General features: G+C 28.9%; 1 protein-coding gene across 11 annotated transcripts in view; it reads left to right on the top strand.

Moving 5' to 3' along the window:
* LOC111632500 (tyrosine-protein phosphatase Lar-like) overlaps positions 1-21354 on the top strand; it is a 395822-nt gene that overhangs the window by 330998 nt on the left and 43470 nt on the right. For all 11 annotated transcript variants that reach the window (XM_023377009.1, XM_023376993.1, XM_023376968.1 and 8 more), the window contains 3 exons: positions 8650-8836; positions 13342-13549; positions 17103-17289. In XM_023377009.1, the coding sequence (XP_023232777.1) occupies positions 8650-8836; positions 13342-13549; positions 17103-17289 (582 nt within the window). The remainder of the gene's footprint in view (positions 1-8649; positions 8837-13341; positions 13550-17102; positions 17290-21354) is intronic.

The raw sequence follows: 21354 nt of genomic DNA, 5'->3' as shown, positions 1-21354 counted from the left end.
CAGGCATATTTTAGCTGGATAATGCTTGCCTGCACACAGCAAAGCTTTCTCAGGAATTTCTCTGCCTAGTTAGCAATACTTCCTTGGCTTGTTTTGTCTCTCTATTTATTGTCAATCGAACATTTATGGGACATCTGGGATGCCAGCCTGCAATGTGCAAGATCTGGAGGCCCAGTTCATCTGTAGACAAATGTGCTGCAGGATACCTTACAGAATCTATATGCCTTCATGTCCAACCTATCTCATCTTATATCCAGGCTAGAGCCTCACCATATCCTACAGGATACTAGAGCCTCCTTTGACATGTACAGTTTTCTCATTTTGTATTTATTAGTTCCACTACTGTCAATTGATTCTATTANTTATTTTTAAACAATATTTTTATTAATAAATAAATAAATAAACTTCTGGTTTATGTATAAGAGAATAGAGAACAGATAATCATTTATGCATTACAATTATGTACAGTTTATAGTTTTGATTATGCAGAATAAATAAAATGAGATATCAAATCTAATTTAACACACAACAAAAATGTAGTCTAATATATATTATAAAATATATTTTCACAATGTATTGTATATACATTCAACTGCTTTTGAAGACCTTTATCCAAACCAATTATATCATAACTGTAGCTATGAGATGGCTAAGACTTCACAGCTTAGTTGGTGGTGCCAGTATGCAATATATATAATATATGCTTTCAGTTTCATCATGAAAACTTATGCTACAATCACATTTTTTCACTTGGAATGTAGCAAATAGACCTAGGCTGTTGGCTAGAAAAGAGAAAACTACCAGTCAGAATTTTTTCAGTTTGTCCTTGTAGCTCCAATGATTTATTCTTTGCTACAGGACAACTTATGTACTAGGTGATTATAATTAAATAGCTCTATTCGATGCTGCCTGAAGAGATCAGTCTAAAAGCAACTAAATCTGGTATGGTGACATTTTAGAACATGCAGAAGACATTTCTGTAAAAAAAAATTAGTACTAAAACTCATCATTATAGCACTTTTTGTACTGCAAGCAATGAAAAAGCAGCTTTCTTTGAATAAACACATGTCAGTATAAAACATGTAACAAACACATGTCTGTTCTGGATATAAAAGTGGCATAACTATTAAATATCATTGTTATTAGCTGAGTTATGATGGTCAATACCTTATCTGAACATGTATTTCTTGTGAAACTGCTTTATGAAAACAACAGTAATGTTGCGACTGCACTTCAGAAATTTCATTTTCATAAAAATCATTGACCCCTCAAGCTCTCAAGAGAACAATCACTTGATTCAAGGAAATTAGACATCTGAAAGTTCAACCCAGTTGGCAGTACAAACCTATCACTTCATAAGTCATTTAAACTAAACTGTTAGTAAAAATGTTGCAGACTCCAATAATGCATGTGCAGTACTTTTGCAGTTATGACAGTTAGATTTATCTTATAGCACATTGTTATTTATATATGATCACCCACAACCAGCAGTTACTTAAAAAAAGAAACTAACTGTAACTTTCAGTGGATAGTTTAAAAATTCCAAAATGTTTTTAGCCTTTTCAAGGCCATCTTTAGTGTATAGAATTTTAAACTATCAACTGAAGATTAAGGTTAGTTTCTTTTTTGTGGATTTGAAAGAATCCATTGAATTAATCCATTGTTTCGATTGAATTAGCAGAAGTTACTTACCACTGACAGGGAAACTTGGTTGATCTTTTTATTGACTTTCTTTGCCAGAATGGAAATGATGTGTTGTAGCAATGGATTATTTTTGGGAGCAATAAGGTACATTTTCATCTCAGTGGAGCTGTGAATATCCATAACTGTTGCTGTTGGGCATGGAAAACCCTCAGATTCCACTGCACTTACCTAAACTTATAATCTGGAGTGGATTCACCACCACATTTATCTTTGGATCATTCTTCTCTGAAGAAGTTTAGCCCCAGTGGGCCTTTGATATGCTCTGTGATAGCTCAGAGATACTGAGATCAACACTTTTATTATACTCCATCTGCAACAAGCAACATCCACAATGCATTGAGTGAACTGTGGATTGTCACATGCACTTTCATGCAAGATAGACCACTTCCACATATCAGATGCTGTGTACAGCAGTTTCTGTGACAACATTTCACTGATTAGTTGTGTATTTCTATACCCTGGCCATCTCATTTTCCAGATTTTAATTAGTGTAGTATTTGGTTGTGGGACACACAAAAAGCATGGTTTGTTGAGAACATGTATATTTGGCAGCCTTGAAAGACAGCTTATGAGAAGCATCACAGAGGATCAGTTATGATTGCTATAATCACAATTAATCATTTCCTTCAGATTTTAGACCTTTAGAAATGGGAACCAAATTAGACAGGTTATCCCGAATTGCTAAGGTCTCTGTATTGCATGATTGTGTTATACAGATAAAATTTTTGTTACTTTCAGTGCCAAAATTGCCATAGTAGTGAGTTTTGCTGCAAAGTTTTTTTTTATAGAGACATCATCTACTTGTCTTGAAATATCACCATAACAAATTTGATTGATTTGAACTGCTATATATTTCTATAAACAGCATTAAATAGCTGTAATTTAATTATGATTTCCCAGTAAAATAACAAATAAATATTGGCAACATGAAATATAAAACTGCATCAATAGCTGAAGGTGAAGAAATAATCTTTTTTACAAAGTTCCAATCAATCATAGATTACTGTCTTCTAGTATGGTCTTCAGCTGCTCTTTCTTTAACTTATAATGTTCCAAAGCTCTATCAAAAGTATCTTTTACTTAATAAAATATGTCATCTACCACATACTGATTCTGGCAACTTTGAAAGAGCAAGATTAGGGTTTTCAGATATTAAAAAGTAAAATAATATATTTTGACTAAATATACAAGAAATTTCTCATGTTTATATAGATTGTTGCACCATTTGAGTACATAACATCAATCTTTTTACTATAGAGCCAAATATTATATGAAAGATTTTGTGAGAACTTTTTATATCTTGACTTCTTAGTATACAAAGCTATTTGTAAAAACAAGATATCTCTTTATTTTTTAACCATCTTCACTTTTTAATGCATCACGTTTACATAAGTATGGTATTTTTTTCCCTTAAATATAATTTTAATCTTGTATAGGTAAATTTTTTATATTTATCATATTTGTACTTTTATTACTCAAAGCTCTCAACCATCTGTTTTTCAAGGATGTTGTCTATATGTTCACTGTGTTTGGCATTTGTCTGATTTTTTTTGCTTATAACTTCAATTACCAATCTTTTTCTTTTACAACTTTTTTTTAAGAATAAAACTTTTTTCAAGCAATGTTGGCAAGTGGAAATCATCAAAATTAATACAGGAATGGAAAATTCACAATAATCCAAACACAAGGCTGTCATACTCTCTAACATATTACAACGTACATGAAGAACCATCTGTATAACATGAAATGGTCTTTCCGTATTTAAATAAGTCACCAAAACTCACTCATTAAAAATATCCAAATACCGCTTATTATATTTATACATAGAATCTGTGTCTTTAAATTCAGCCAAATAATTATTGGCAAATCTCACCAGAATATCAGAAGTATCCACTATATGAAAAACAATATAAATATTGATATATTTTTATTTTTAATATTATAAATAAAAACACAAAATTAGCATATTCAGATGTCTTTCTTCAAATTTCTATAATTTTTGTCTTGCCTTGAATTCTTATTTAGCATGTTAAATAATGTAGATAGTCATGTAGTTAATGTAGTCAGGGCTTTTATATTATCATATACTATAAAATAATATATTTCATGTATATGAATGAAATCCAATTATATGTTGCAACACCATTCTTTATTCTGATGTACACTCAATATGAAAATATATAGGTGTAAAACTCTATAGTGGAAATCAAAATTCATAGAATTAAAATTATAAGTATTTTAAATTCATATAAAATTTTTAAAATTTAGAATGTAATATTAAATTATTTAAGTGAATTATTTGAATAAATATGAAGTAAATAAACAAAAGCTTGTTTCAGTTATAAATTCTTGTTGTCCATATTAAAATGAAATAAAACTTAATATCCAAGCCTGAAATGGTTGAACCCATATTTAGAAAATAATGAACATGTTAATAATTTCTCTCACTGTATAGACACAGAAAATTAAAATTCTTTTTCAAATTCATTTGATGATCATTTTCATCACAAGTACTCAATTATTTTTAAATGCTTTTATTTAACTTGCTTTGTATGTTTCCTCAAATTTCATCCACTTCTAATGAAAATAGGAAACTGAAACTTCGAGGACATATCTACGTCCTAAGTTTCAGTTTTAATAATTTTTTATTTATTTTTCTATTAATGATATTAATATGGTTTTTCTTTCATAATATACAAATATGCAACTATTTAAACATTCTATGTTTAAATACATACATAATAAAAAAATTCCAAAAGTAAGTCATAGAAAATTTTAGGTTATTTTTTTATGATTCAATGGAATAAAATGAACTACAAAAAACTTAATTGGAAATTTTTGTAGTTCACTTTCAATGACAATTTATGTAAAAATTAATAATATAATTTTGAAAAAGAACACATTTTGCTAAATTAAACACACACAAAAAATCAAAAATCTAGCAGTTTATAACCTTAATTTTTACTTTCTAAATAAAAAAATACTTTTGGTCATTTTTAAAAATTAAGGTTATAAACTGCTAGATTTTTGATTTTTTGTGTATTTAATTTGAAGATATTCAGTTAAAAGAGATAACAATTGAACATATATTGTGTTTTGCTTTTGTAGCTTACATGTTTAAAATTACTCGATATACAAATTATGAAATTTTCTTCACATTTAAGATTAAGGTTATTATTAATTGATTAATGAGAAATATTTAATTTTTTTAGTTCCCGGTGAACCCAAGCAAATTAAAGTCACACCAATTAATAGTACTGCAATTAGTGTACGTTGGAAACCTCCTGCCAATAGAGATCGTAATGGTTTAATTCGTGGATATCAGATTCATGTACAAGAAATGAATAAAGAAGGCGATTTGATAAATGAACCAATAAGATACGATGTGGCCGAAGAAGATGCAGAAGAATATAATGTAACAAACTTACAACCTGATACTGAATATTCAGTACAAGTTGCAGCTGTTACAAGAAAAGGAGATGGGACACGTAGCAGAGCGAAAACAGTGAAAACATTAGGGGGTGGTAAGTATTAGGTTGAATAATTTTAATTGCATTATAAAATTTTAAATTACAGTTCATAAACTAATATATGAAAAAATTAGGTATTACAGATTTAATTGGCTATTAGCTATTGAAAATTAATGTTTTTTAATTTTTGACATTTTTACACACAATTTTAATATTATATTAAGAATATTTATGTTGTAAACATGTTGTAAATTTTATTAGGTTTTAAAATTATTCTATACTAGCAGACTCCGCCACGTGTTGTTGTGGCTCAAAATGTATCTATTATAAATGTATAACACTTTCCCCGTGGAGGGGAATTTTTCGAAAAATCCATTCTTAGTGTATGTTCTCTTGACGTACCCTATTAAAATGCAATCAAAAATGCAAAAACTGCATCTAAAATAATATAAACAGAAGCAGAGTTCTTTACGGTAAGCCTTATTCCTGTCCATCTCCCCCCAGTGGGGGGAATTTCAACATGTATATTATATAAAAACGTGTGTATTCGAATGCAGCGTTGTGTCAAAATTTCAAAGGAATTGGTAGGAAGAAACGAACATTACATTTTTATTTATATAGATAGATAGAAGATGATCTGCTTTAGTTCATCCTCACAGAAAAGCAAGCTTAGGTTATCATACTAGTAGCGCCATCTGTTGGACATAAAAGCCTTAACCCTAGATCAGGGGTCGGCAGTTTGTCAAGTGAGAAGAGCCAAATTGTCATGAAAACAGGATAACAAAAGTACCAGAGAGCCTCATATTAATTTAAATGTGCAAAATACGACACACGACAGAGGCGCCTCTAGTGGCCGTTTTCGGCATAACGTTACACGAATGGACGGACACGCGTTCAATGGGTTATATATATATAGATATGCTTCAAATGCTACCACNAATATAAAATATATCTAAAATGTCTTTTTCATTTTCTTAAGAATTAAAAACAAAAAAATAGATGACTGGTTAAATGAATGTTTTCAAATAAATATATTTAAATGTAAACTTTACATTTTAATTATTTTGTTAATATTTGCTAAGTTTGAAATTTAATCATGTTTTGCAAGTTAAAATTTTAGCTAAATTGGATAAATATTTCTTTGATTGACATTATAGGTATTATATACCCAAACTGCTGTAGAAGATTTGGATCAATGGAACAGTAAAAGGGTGCCATTGACATCATCTGCAGAAATTGGTGGGCTTGATAGTCATGCAATGTATGCCATACGTGTAGCTGCTCTGACTAGACAAGGATTAGGACGTCTCTCTGAATTAATTACAGTTCGTGTTACACCTACTGGTAATATGATTTTATAAAGTTTAATCAGACTTCTAAGTTTTACATTTTATTATAAAAAAAGAAAATGGTTTCTGAATATATAATACATTTATTGAAAATTTTTTATTTTTTACATTAAATAACAAATTCTTTTATACAGCCAAAATTATCCTTTAATAAAAAGTATAACAATTTTAATTCATTTTTAGAACTTTTATTATGTTTTATTGTGAATACTTATATATTAGTATATACAATACAAAACACTCCAGATTTTAAAAAATGGTAAATACTTTATTAGCCACAATCTGATATAAAGATACTGAATTAGAATATGAATTCTGAATAATTTTCTATAGAATACAATATCATAAAATACTTTGTAAAATTTTATTCAATGCTGTTTGTATAAATTTTGAATGTATTCATTTTAACATATATTTTTTAGATTCATACTTTAATTAAAATCCAAAATATATAAATACAAGTAAATTGAAGCTACAAAAATGTCTTCATTTTCTATTGTTGCAAACATCAGTGACAGTCCAAAACAATTTTTACTTATGAAGATGACCTCTTATTTGAGGTTGCACCTCCACAAAAATGCAGAATAGATAAAAACATCCTCTGGTGATTATGCCAACCATAATTCACAATACAGTTGGTTAAAATTAAAGATTTGGCCAATAGTAATGAAGACATTTTTATAGCTTCAATATATTTATANATCGTGATAATTAAAAATTGTAAGATTCCGGACGAGAGTAGAGACCTGTTGTATATCTGTGTATTTGTCTCTGACGGGCATCTCTGTGTTACCTGTTAATCCCTGTTGTAATAAATTATTGTTTAATTGATATTCGTTGGAACGATTTGTCTCGTACATCCTTAACCTTCACAATAAAACTCATCATTACTTTAACTTTTTGATTTGATAAGGATGTATCCCAGGTTGGCTTTATGAAAAGTTGGTCATTCTAGGTGCACTTGATGATTGAAAATCCACCTAGAGTCAAGATAGTCCAGAATGGCAATATTGGAATAATCAGTCCAGTGGGGTAGTCATTCCCACAGAGTTATATTGTGGTCAATATGGTTCTGTGGGAATGATTACCTTACTGGATGTAAAGTAAATAAGCAGAAAATAAAGTACTCTGTGTTAACATCATCCTTGTTTACTTTATTAAGAAAGATTTTTTTTAATTTTTAAAAATTAAAAACAATTTCTTAAATAAAAGAGAGAATTCCTGTTGATAGTTTTCTATATTTCTCTCTACATATTCAATGGATATTCCCGAGAAAATAATCTAAAAATGTATTTATTTTTGATCCAATAGACATATCAATTTTGGTCAATGAATTAATTTTGAATAGAATTATGCATACTTTTTAAGTACTCATGAAATGCTAAAATTGAATTTAAATTTAAATTTTAAATTCAATCTTATTACTTAAAGTTGTTTGAATTTTGAAAAGAATTTTTACTTTTATACATAATTATGTAATAACTATATTTATTTATCTTATTTTTCATGTTTTTATTATCATCACCTAATAAAATATAATTGAAATATGTATTTGTATAATTCAATAATATTTTATCAGATAGTTATATATATATATATATCAGGTTATTCTTTAAATCCACTTCATTTTTCTTAAGCTTAGATTCTATTGAGCAATCTCCTTTTCTTCTTTTTCTTTTTTTCTAATAATTTTAGATTGAACTCACAATGGCATATACCTTGCAGAAAATTGTTAGAATGAAAATATGTTTTGCATAACTTGCCCTCATTTTATACCCAGCACATACGGACCAGCTGTTGCTCTATAGGCATGAGCTTGTAATTGCAATTTAAAATCATCATATGACCACACTTGAATAATCTATATCTATTTCAAATTGTCTTTTAAACACAGATAACCTATGGGATTATATGCACAAAAAATATAATCTTTACAAACTGGTCTATATATATATAAATTGATAAATAATGACTATAATATTGCATTAATTAAAACTGTAAACTTTCATAATAATCCAAATTATTAGTTTCTGTTAATTCATTAAAAACAGATGATTCAATTATAAATTATTTTTTCATAGTAAAAAAACAAAAGAAATTTAAATTGCATATGTAATTTATTTTAGTCCCCACTGCACCGCCTTTGAATATGAGTCATCGCCTTCAGAGTCCTACAACTGTTGTTGTTAGCTGGGATCCACCATTGGCACAGTATTGTAATGGAAAAATTACTCATTATGGAATTCAGTTTCACAAGAAACCAGATCATTCACTATCTGAGCATAATAGCACAGCAACGAGGATGGTGTTCAGGTATTAAAATATATTTTTAATTCTAATAATTGTACAAAATATTTTACTGATATAATATCAATAATTTTATTATAAAATATTGAACGCCAAATATTCTTGGGTTATAACCCGAATATCTGGCAACTATGATTGGTTTTTAATGATAAATAGGATTTGATTGTTGTTATATTATATAAAATGAATTTATCAGTTGTAACATAGATAATTATGCAATAACATATTGTACAGATGAAGACCACACATCATATTAAATTTTATACAAGAAAATATAATAAATATATATTATATTTTCAGAAAAATTATAATTTTTGCTGATTACTACACTGATACCTATATCAAATGTCAGCATTCTCAGCATGTATGAATTCAGCAAACTTGAGAAATTGTGTNAATTTCATACTAGGAATGTTTAATATACCAAAGTCGGCCGAGAAAACCCCCGCAATTATCGGAAACCACCATCAGGACCTCCTGTGCTAACTACCGGTAGACCTTTTCTTTCCTTCCTTCCTTTTCCTCTTATTAGTATAGTGTTAGATTAAGTTAGATGTAAGTTAATTATAAGTTAGTGATTAGAACCTATATCGTGATAATTAAAAATTGTAAGATTCCGGACGAGAGTAGAGACCTGTTGTATATCTGTGTATTTGTCTCTGACGGGCATCTCTGTGTTACCTGTTAATCCCTGTTGTAATAAATTATTGTTTAATTGATATTCGTTGGAACGATTTGTCTCGTACATCCTTAACCTTCACAATAAAACTCATCATTACTTTAACTTTTTGATTTGATAAGGATGTATCCCAGGTTGGCTTTATGAAAAGTTGGTCATTCTAGGTGCACTTGATGATTGAAAATCCACCTAGAGTCAAGATAGTCCAGAATGGCAATATTGGAATAATCAGTCCAGTGGGGTAGTCATTCCCACAGAGTTATATTGTGGTCAATATGGTTCTGTGGGAATGATTACCTTACTGGATGTAAAGTAAATAAGCAGAAAATAAAGTACTCTGTGTTAACATCATCCTTGTTTACTTTATTAAGAAAGATTTTTTTTAATTTTTAAAAATTAAAAACAATTTCTTAAATAAAAGAGAGAATTCCTGTTGATAGTTTTCTATATTTCTCTCTACATATTCAATGGATATTCCCGAGAAAATAATCTAAAAATGTATTTATTTTTGATCCAATAGACATATCAATTTTGGTCAATGAATTAATTTTGAATAGAATTATGCATACTTTTTAAGTACTCATGAAATGCTAAAATTGAATTTAAATTTAAATTTTAAATTCAATCTTATTACTTAAAGTTGTTTGAATTTTGAAAAGAATTTTTACTTTTATACATAATTATGTAATAACTATATTTATTTATCTTATTTTTCATGTTTTTATTATCATCACCTAATAAAATATAATTGAAATATGTATTTGTATAATTCAATAATATTTTATCAGATAGTTATATATATATATATTTCAGGTTATTCTTTAAATCCACTTCATTTTTCTTAAGCTTAGATTCTATTGAGCAATCTCCTTTTCTTCTTTTTCTTTTTTTCTAATAATTTTAGATTGAACTCACAATGGCATATACCTTGCAGAAAATTGTTAGAATGAAAATATGTTTTGCATAACTTGCCCTCATTTTATACCCAGCACATACGGACCAGCTGTTGCTCTATAGGCATGAGCTTGTAATTGCAATTTAAAATCATCATATGACCACACTTGAATAATCTATATCTATTTCAAATTGTCTTTTAAACACAGATAACCTATGGGATTATATGCACAAAAAATATAATCTTTACAAACTGGTCTATATATATATAAATTGATAAATAATGACTATAATATTGCATTAATTAAAACTGTAAACTTTCATAATAATCCAAATTATTAGTTTCTGTTAATTCATTAAAAACAGATGATTCAATTATAAATTATTTTTTCATAGTAAAAAAACAAAAGAAATTTAAATTGCATATGTAATTTATTTTAGTCCCCACTGCACCGCCTTTGAATATGAGTCATCGCCTTCAGAGTCCTACAACTGTTGTTGTTAGCTGGGATCCACCATTGGCACAGTATTGTAATGGAAAAATTACTCATTATGGAATTCAGTTTCACAAGAAACCAGATCATTCACTATCTGAGCATAATAGCACAGCAACGAGGATGGTGTNTGCAGCCCACACTGACTGACTAATAACAACAACAACTACTACTGTCAATAAGCCATTAATTGTTTTATTGTCGTGTAAACTACAACTCTCTTCCAGATTTTAAGTCAGTCAAATTACAATGTTATTTTATTGTACTCAGAAGAATGCTTTCTTTAACATTTATTTAACAACTAGTTTTGTTAGATCTGATTAATTTTGCTTTAGTTGCAGTTTAACTAGCATGCTGTAACCCCCAGTTATATGTGGTATGCCAATCAATCCGCAAAAATATGGTATAAGTTTCAGTTGTCAAAAATCCTATCTGTTATCCTAAACAAAACTAGGCTATAATTATTTTTCAACATCTGTTTCCATAAGCTGTTAAACTGAAAACAGAGTAATTCCTCTGTTTTCACCTTAACAGGGGAATTACTAAGTAAAAAATGTAAATGAACCAAAATCTTCAAACCTGTTACCGGTTTGAAAATTTGAAATATAGTAAACGAACCAAACATGTTTCCGGTTTGGTTCATTTACTAAACTCTGGTGTGTTAGTGATGTTTTAAAAAATTGATCATTAAGGTTAATCATTAGAAACTATTTATATTTTGTATGTCCTTTGCCTATAGTGTATAGGATCCATATCACAATACCAACATTTTAAGAAGCTATCATCTCATTCAGTGTCTTATAATTTCATTTACACTTCAAATCAAGATAAATATCTAAATGTTTTAAGCTCAATCTCAATTGTATATTTTTCTTATTTTATTCTGTTTTTAATTTTGGATTGAATAATTATTATTTTTGTTACATATATTTGTTTTACAGCTTATTATTAGAATAATANTTTTATACAAGAAAATATAATAAATATATATTATATTTTCAGAAAAATTATAATTTTTGCTGATTACTACACTGATACCTATATCAAATGTCAGCATTCTCAGCATGTATGAATTCAGCAAACTTGAGAAATTGTGTATTATCAATATGTGATATTATCAGGTTGATATTTTTTATAATGATACAATGAATACTGATCATTTTCTTTATTTCCTTTAAGAAATGCATTATTAATAGGACAAAGCTTGATTCTACACTGTAAATACAATATTAGAATGGTCAATGAACATTTTGATGATACTGTCATCTAATTGTCTTTGAGGATCATTCAGCTAGAGATGGCCAACATCTTTCACCAATCTTAATTTCAGTAAAAAAGTTTAAGTCTGCAATTTCAACAATAGTGATTTGTGACACATGACAAATTCTTTCTGAAGATGTGGAAAACTTTGGACATTATCTGATTCTGGATGCTAATGGAGTGCATATCAAAAATGTCTTCACAGGATTGCTATTTTCCAAATGCACCCAAATGAACACACACACCAAAATTTGTGAATCTTGATATATAGTTTAGAAATAAAATCCAAGAAAAAAATGGACCACATTTTTAAAAGACTATATTTAAGTTATGTATATTATATGGAAATGTGATACCAAGATATTCAAATATAAGAATTTAAATAAGTATTAAAGAAACGATTATAAAACTATCTTTTGTGACTGATTATTATTATTTCTAGATTGATTTTGTTTTTCATAATATTATTTTAAGAACTATGGTAAAATTAATATTACAAATTTACAGAAATTTGTTTAAAGAATTTTTTTTTAACTTTAAATAAACTATTATAAATTTATTTTAAAGATTTTCATTTAGAATTATTTTGAAAATCATTTAATTTCTCATTTAAAAAGATTTCTGAAATATTTTTTTGAATAATAATCTTTATATTGTTCTAATGTCACAGAATTGCTACTGAAATTTTTATTGTTATATCTTTATGAGATCTTTTACTGCTAAATACAAATCTTCCTGTTTGTCAATTTATGCAGTATGCATTGATGTCTTATATAGTATATAGTGCATAAATTATTAGACTTTTTATTTTTGTTTGTTATGTATTATTTAAAAAATTAAAAATGATAATTATTAAAAAACAATAGAGACTTTCCAAAAGTGTGAAGAACTTTGGACATTAGCTAGAAATGAAAAGAAGTATATTGTGTCTCTTCATTTCGTACAAAGATATTTATCTGTAAACTAATTAGAATTAATTCAATATTATATAGCTTTTGTAGATCTTTTAATTAATGTATAAATAAATGACATTTATTAAAAAAACCATCCACAAGATATTTTTATTATAAGACATAAGAATATATTTTTATAAATATAATATATAATAATTTAATATCAAACATGTTAATTTAAATCTATTATCTAAGCTTGTTTTTATAATTTTTATTTTAAAATATTATTAGCTCACTGGATGAAAATACTGAATATGAATTTAGAGTACGTGCTTATACAAGCAGAGGACCTGGTCCTTGGAGTATGAAAATAACTGTGCCAACTCCTGGAGATGTTCCTCCAGCTCCAACAAATGTTCAAGCCATGGCAACATCAGATCAAAGTGTAGAAGTTTGGTGGGATAAAGTTCCCTATTTTCTTGATATTTTAGGTTATCAGGTAAAATATTAGTTTTTTACTCTATAACATAAAATCTTTATGTTTATTTAATCACAATTTCAATTGTCATTTTGTAATCACTATTTATTTATAACTATTATAAGAAAATACAGTGAAACCACACTTTACAAGCATAATTCGTTCCAGAACCTTACTTGTAATGCGAAACACTCATTAAGTGAAACAATTTTCCCCACAGAAATTAGCAGAGTGCTATCGAGGTCAAAGTGAATGCTGCTTTTAAAGAGATGATCCAAAAATAGCTGGTCACTTAGCAATGATTATAAATGTAGTTATTTCATATTTGTTAAATTAGTATTTTTAATGAATATATGTACATTTTGAATCATTAAAAATAAACTTAAAAAAGTTTATTTTTAATGATTCAGGTTGGTTCTTGCAGGCTTCATGCCCATTCTTGTCACGTGCATTATAATCTTTTGGTTTTGCTACAAGGATATCAGATGCATGGGAAAAGCGATCTTCAAAAGCTGATATCAGTCATTCAGGAAATACTGAATTTAAATTCCCTAGATAGATCAGAGGATGATGCTTTGTGGAGTAAGAGTGAAAAAAAGAGAATTGTAACGAAGCTTCGAAGCTTTCAAAATTTGGATAATTTGTTACAATTTCATCAACGATTTTGGTTATCGTTACCAAACTTTTACTAAGGAAATCTGTAGAGAAATTCTTTGGATTCTTCATTTTCAGAATCTCTATTTTCCAGTTCTACACGAATTCTTTGTTTGGCCAGTTTTTGAAGGTTGTTGTTGGTAAGGCTCTCACCAGAAACCTGCAGTAATTCCTCAATATCCTGTTTGTCTACATCTAGTCCTGCTGTATCGATTAGGTTGACAATTTGGTCAATCTAACGATACAGCGATAGGTTCTTCTCATTGAGAATTCTTGGATACTTCCAGCCATAACTTCTTCCACACTCCATTCATGTATTTATCAGTTAATTCTTGTCAAGCAAAGTCGATATTTTCTATAGCATCTATGATGATATATTTTTTCCAAAATTGCACAAAAACATAGATTTAAGGAAAGTATGGTGCTACGACAAATTGCCATCTTTTGCCAATTGGTTCATGTTTGGGAATAATCATATTATATACGAATCAATGAGATGCCGTGTTAATTTGAATCAGTGTAAATTTTGAACGTTTTTAGGCTTCCAGCAGACTGTGTTATATTGAATCAGCATTAATCGAGGCAGCATTAAGTGGAGTCTTACTGTATATATATTATTTTCTTATATTTATTATATTCAGGGTTTGTAGCAAACACAGTAAACTTGGAAAACATGGAATTTTTATGGATTTGGAAAATAGAATTTTGTAAAATTTTCATGGAAATTGCTGCCATATGTTAATGTTATATGCCAGGGGTGGGCAAGCAAGAGTTCAGTGGGAGCCAAAATGTAGATTTTGCAAAATGCATGGGAGCTGCGGTTCTTTACTTTTTTATTCTGTACCACTGTTCTGTACGGAATTTTGTTATATAATATAAAACAAATATTGAATTTTTTTAATAAACATATTTTCACAAAATTGTAAAAATAATAAAAAGCAGAAATTAACACTTTCAGCAAGAACCACATGTAACTCAAAAAGAGTCACATTTGCCCATGTCTGTTATATGCTTTTGCTCAAAGTAATTGATTAATTATTGATTGAAAGTGCAAAATTTTATTTGTATGTAATGCATAGGAGTTTTCTAAGACATCTAACTTCACATACACGGAACCAATTTACGGTGTGGTACGATCACCTAACAAGTACAAAAACAAATGTTTTCAAACCCCTTATGGACTCTTCATCAGGTTCCTACAGTTTTAGCTCGTAAATTCGATTACTGAATGCTTTTCAAATAACTTCATTCTTGAGTTCGAACGGTTCTTTTAATCTTATACGTTGCGCATGCGTGACAAGTCTGCCTGATACACAGCACGCTTTAGCCGCTCGTTATATCCGAGCAGGCTGCCTTGTCATGCATGCGCAACGTATAAGTTTAAAAGAACCGTTCAAACTCAAGAACGAAGTTATTTGAAAAGCATTCAGTAATCGAATTTACGAGCTAAAACTGTAGGAACCTGATGAAGAGTCTAGAAGGGGTTTGAAAACTTTTGTTTTTGTACTTGTTAGTCGATCGTACCACACCGTAAATTGGTTCTGTGTATGTGATTGTTATATAGGTGTGGTGAGTAGTTAATTTTTTGCATCTAACTTCATCAGACCAATGAGTGGCGTGCACTTGGAAACTAGTTTAATTAGAAACTGAGTGAACCAACTAATCTGTTTGGAAAGTAAGTAGAGTCTAGCATTTATGAAGCACTCAGTGAATAACTATTAAAAAATAATCCCTAGCTTTTGGGATTATATACTATGTATTGTTGGTGATGTAGGCTGCTGTAGATGAAGACACAGTACTATTTAATTGAGATTAAATAAAAATTAACATTATAAATTTGTCTGTCAGTTTTTACATTTCTGGTTAGGATCAGTTAGGTATACTTTCTGTTGACTGTCCACAAGGTGATGTTTTGTTATCTTTGCCTTTTAGATGTTCAACAGTCTCACATTGTAAACTATTGACATAGTCTTTTTATTATCACATTACTTTATAATTTATAAGAAACCAGTGCTTATTTGTTTAGAAGCAAATGTGAACCATACTATGTATTGGTACTTTTATATATATATTTATTTTGTTTTTAACTTGAACCATATTGCAGCAAACAATTAATTATTATGGCATTGATCATTTTGAAACAATTAAGCTGTTAACAGAAATGTATACAAAGATTTAAAACTTATTCTGTACTTATATAATTATTAAGTTCATAATCTAGCAATAATTCAAAATTCTAATACTATTAAGACACTGCAAATTTCATTGAAATTTCTATAAATTTTCAATTTTCAGTGTTCATTGCAAATTGAAAATTTGCTATGAACACTGAAAACTCTGTATACAGTGAGGCCTCATTTAATGTTATCAATAGGTTCTTTGCAGCATTTTCAAAGCTCATGATAAGTGATAAGAGCAGCTTCTTTACACTATCCTTGTAATTTTTTTCATAATAATAATATATTTAAAATATCAATAAATATAAAAACATTTAAGTAATACATTAAGAGAGAGACAATTTTATTTTCTTGGGTTTGATACTTATATCACAAGTAATTAAACATAAAATTTCATATTTTATTGTTTTTATATTTCTGGAAAATATTGTTACTTATTAAAATATTGTTCTTACTATATATATATGTATATATATAGTAAGAAGTAATTTATTTTTAATATAATCTTTTATAATTAATTTAACAATATAAAATATATCTAAAATGTCTTTTTCATTTTCTTAAGAATTAAAAACAAAAAAATAGATGACTGGTTAAATGAATGTTTTCAAATAAATATATTTAAATGTAAACTTTACATTTTAATTATTTTGTTAATATTTGCTAAGTTTGAAATTTAATCATGTTTTGCAAGTTAAAATTTTAGCTAAATTGGATAAATATTTCTTTGATTGACATTATAGGTATTATATACCCAAACTGCTGTAGAAGATTTGGATCAATGGAACAGTAAAAGGGTGCCATTGACATCATCTGCAGAAATTGGTGGGCTTGATAGTCATGCAATGTATGCCATACGTGTAGCTGCTCTGACTAGACAAGGATTAGGACGTCTCTCTGAATTAATTACAGTTCGTGTTACACCTACTGGTAATATGATTTTATAAAGTTTAATCAGACTTCTAAGTTTTACATTTTATTATAAAAAAAGAAAATGGTTTCTGAATATATAATACATTTATTGAAAATTTTTTATTTTTTACATTAAATAACAAATTCTTTTATACAGCCAAAATTATCCTTTAATAAAAAGTATAACAATTTTAATTCATTTTTAGAACTTTTATTATGTTTTATTGTGAATACTTATATATTAGTATATACAATACAAAACACTCCAGATTTTAAAAAATGGTAAATACTTTATTAGCCACAATCTGATATAAAGATACTGAATTAGAATATGAATTCTGAATAATTTTCTATAGAATACAATATCATAAAATACTTTGTAAAATTTTATTCAATGCTGTTTGTATAAATTTTGAATGTATTCATTTTAACATATATTTTTTAGATTCATACTTTAATTAAAATCCAAAATATATAAATACAAGTAAATTGAAGCTACAAAAATGTCTTCATTTTCTATTGTTGCAAACATCAGTGACAGTCCAAAACAATTTTTACTTATGAAGATGACCTCTTATTTGAGGTTGCACCTCCACAAAAATGCAGAATAGATAAAAACATCCTCTGGTGATTATGCCAACCATAATTCACAATACAGTTGGTTAAAATTAAAGATTTGGCCAATAGTAATGAAGACATTTTTATAGCTTCAATATATTTATATATATTATATTTTATTGTAAATACTATCCATCAAATTTTTAATTTTTATCATATTTTAATATTTTAATTAACTGCTTTGAAGATAGATTATAATTATTAAAAAACATTAACTGTTATCAGCGGCGGCCTTATCCATTGCGAGGCTCTGGGCGGCAGATCTTTGCGAGGCCCTTGTCCTTTGTGCAAAGTATGTGAATTGAAATAGCAGGCACTTATTAATATTAATATATACTGTACTATAAATTAAATTTATTTTATTGTTATAACTAATAGCCAAGGATAAAATAAAAAGTTTTAAATATCAACTTTTTTCTACTTGGTTGTTGTGCGAGGCCCATCCAAGAGCTAGGCCCCGGGCGATTGCCCTGCTTGCCACCCCCTAAGGCCGCCACTGACTTATTATAACTAAATTTTTGCTCTAAGAATTTTGTTTTTTCTTTATTTTAAATACACTACCACTCTCTTAATATAAACAGAATAGCTCTTCAAATATTATATTTTAGGGCTTATTGATTCAAATTCCATTGAGATAGTGGCAAGTCAAATGCCAATGAATCTTGTTAAAGATTTGAGCAATGAACACACACACACATACAGTTTTTTGAATAAGCTTTATTTTCCAATAGCACAAAAAGATGGAAAATAAAACAAATTTGAATTTTCAGTAATTTACTAAATACAAAGAAATTTGACATGGTTGCTCAGCATATTCTTACTTTACACATTTTATATATGAAAAATAAAAAACTTACTTTGATGATCCAAATATATTTGAACAATTCTTTCAGAGAAAACACTCCAGAATAAACTCAATATTCCAAATAATTTAAAATTGATGCTTTGTTGTACTATATCAAAAACAATATCAGTATTTAATATTAAAATAAAAATGGATATATTTGGCCTATTGATTGATCAAGTTGTATCTGACTCATATTCCAGTCTGTATGCCTTTGTACAAGGGTTGTCCATTTGCCCATAATTACAAAACAAGTCTACTTATTTGAATTTTTTATTTGCTATAATAATACACATTGATTTAATCATTTTTGATATTATCACCAGTTATTTAAGCATTTTTTTATCTTGTGACCACTTTTTGAGGGCTGTTATCATAGACCTTCTGCCAAACCCTTTAACCATTGCATGACTCCATCTTTCAACTTATCAACACTTGCTAGCACTTTCCTCTCAGAAATTTCTTTAATTTCCAAGCAGGTGATAGTCACTGGGAATCAAGTTTGGAGTGTAGGCAAGATGGTGCAGAATGTCCCATTTGAAGCATTAAAGCAGGAATGTGTTCTCCTGAGCCATGTCAAGATATGGCATAACATGCCATGCTGCTTGTTTTGATTGGACCTACACAGTCTATCAAATTGTCACCATACACTGCCACAATGCAATGATGAATGTCCTTTAGATGAATGTTTTTGGCATTCAGAAACCAAATAACAGCATGCACTTTATATTCCATGGGATTATTAATTTTTTGCTTCCATTTTAACAATACCCAACATCTGTACAGTATAATCGATCAACACATAACTTACTTCAAGTGAAGTGTACGTATGAGTGAGGATTAGTTACCTGCTTGACATCTATTGCACTCATCATCATCTCAGAACAAACTTTCTGGATGACCCTTGTATTGCTCAGCTGACTGGCACCTTTGTTCTTCATACTAATCTGCATTATTAATATTTCATTGAGTACCATCTGTAAAGTAGAAGAAAAGAATGTTAGCATACATCCCGGAAATGATAGGAATTGCCTACAGTAAATCATTAAGTGAAATTACAGATTTTCATCTGTGACTGTCACCCAACACTATTCTGTGGTTAACACAACATAAATAGCCTGCAAGATATGTAGCGCATTGGAGAAAACATAGTGAGTGAACACAGGGCCCAAAAATTGTTTAAAAAATTTGCATCAATTGATGAGACTCTTGAAGATGCACCTTGCGAGGGAAGGAAGACCAAGCATCATTGATGAGGATGAAATGAAGGTGTCCAGAGTTGGATTCAAGACAAATGTTCCAGAAGCTTGTAAAAAGGTTCAATGTGAGTGATGAAACCATTTGTTTGTATTTGCATTGTCTAGGAAGCTGGAAACTAATCAAATGGGTTCCACATAAACTGAGTGCTGATAAAAAGCTCCAGAGGCTTATGATCTGCTATTTACTATTTTCATGACATAATAATGAGCCTTTTTTTGACAAGTTGCTGATGTGTGGTGAAGAATGAGTTATATATGACAACCCCAAATATTTCCATCATTGGTTATCATTCAGTTAATCGCTACCACATACATCATAGCGCAACAACCATCCAAAGAAAACTTTATTAGCGAGGTTGAGACTGAAGTTTTAAATGCAAAAACTTGTACGTCGGATGTTCAGCGCTGCTTTCCTGTAAGCCTAGAAGTTTGACAATGGTGTTTGGAATGTCAAGTATGATTCCACTGACTGTCCAAACACCATTGTCAAACTTCTAGACTTACAGGAAAGAGGCGCTGAAAGTCCGACGTACACGTTTTCGCATTTAAAACTTTGGCCTCAACCTCGCTAATGTGTATCTGGTGGACTACAGCTGGAATTGTTCATTATGAACTTCTTTCCCTTGGCCAAACAATCACTGCAGATATATTCAGCACAACTGCAATGGGTTCAAGATGCACTGCTACAAAAACAGCCTACACTTGTTAATTGCAAAGACATGTTTCTTCAGGACAATACACCTTATACAATATAAGTGACCTTGAACAAGCTCCATATTCTTGGTTGAGGAATTCTTTTCCATCCTCCATATTCACCAGGCATATTACCATTGGATTATCAACTTATCTGTGGCTAGACAATCATATGCATAACTGACAGTTTTGAAAGCAAGCAGTGCTGAAAATGGAGTTGAAGGATTTCTTCACTTCTAAAGATCAGGACTTTTTCAGAGTGGTATTTACAAACTTGTATCTCATCAGGGAAAGATTGTAGATTGTGATGGTGATTACTTTACTGAATAAAATACTTTCATTCACTTTTTACGTACCTTTTTATTTTAACTTCAAAAACTGTAGTTTTTTTAGCCACTTGATATATATTTTCAAGAAAAAAATTTCCTAAATAAATTAAATATAAAATTATATACTTTAATGAACATAATCAAAAGTTTTTTCATTTAATATAGGTACAGGTTGACAATCAAAAATCAGGCAACCTCCAGACCTGAAGAATGCTGGATTTTTGAAAATGCCAGATTTTTTATGGTTATATATGCTGTATATATTTAACAGAAAATGACTACCTGTGTAATCCTTTAAAAAAGAAAATTTAAACACTAAATGAAAAGCAAATGAAATTTT

This window comes from Centruroides sculpturatus, unplaced genomic scaffold (genome assembly GCF_000671375.1).
Source record: "Centruroides sculpturatus isolate CEXI.00-Female unplaced genomic scaffold, Cexi_2.0 scaffold125, whole genome shotgun sequence".
NCBI lineage: Eukaryota > Metazoa > Arthropoda > Arachnida > Scorpiones > Buthidae > Centruroides > Centruroides sculpturatus.
The sequence above is the reverse complement of the archived record's forward strand: the minus strand, read 5'-3'. Positions and strand labels throughout refer to the sequence as shown.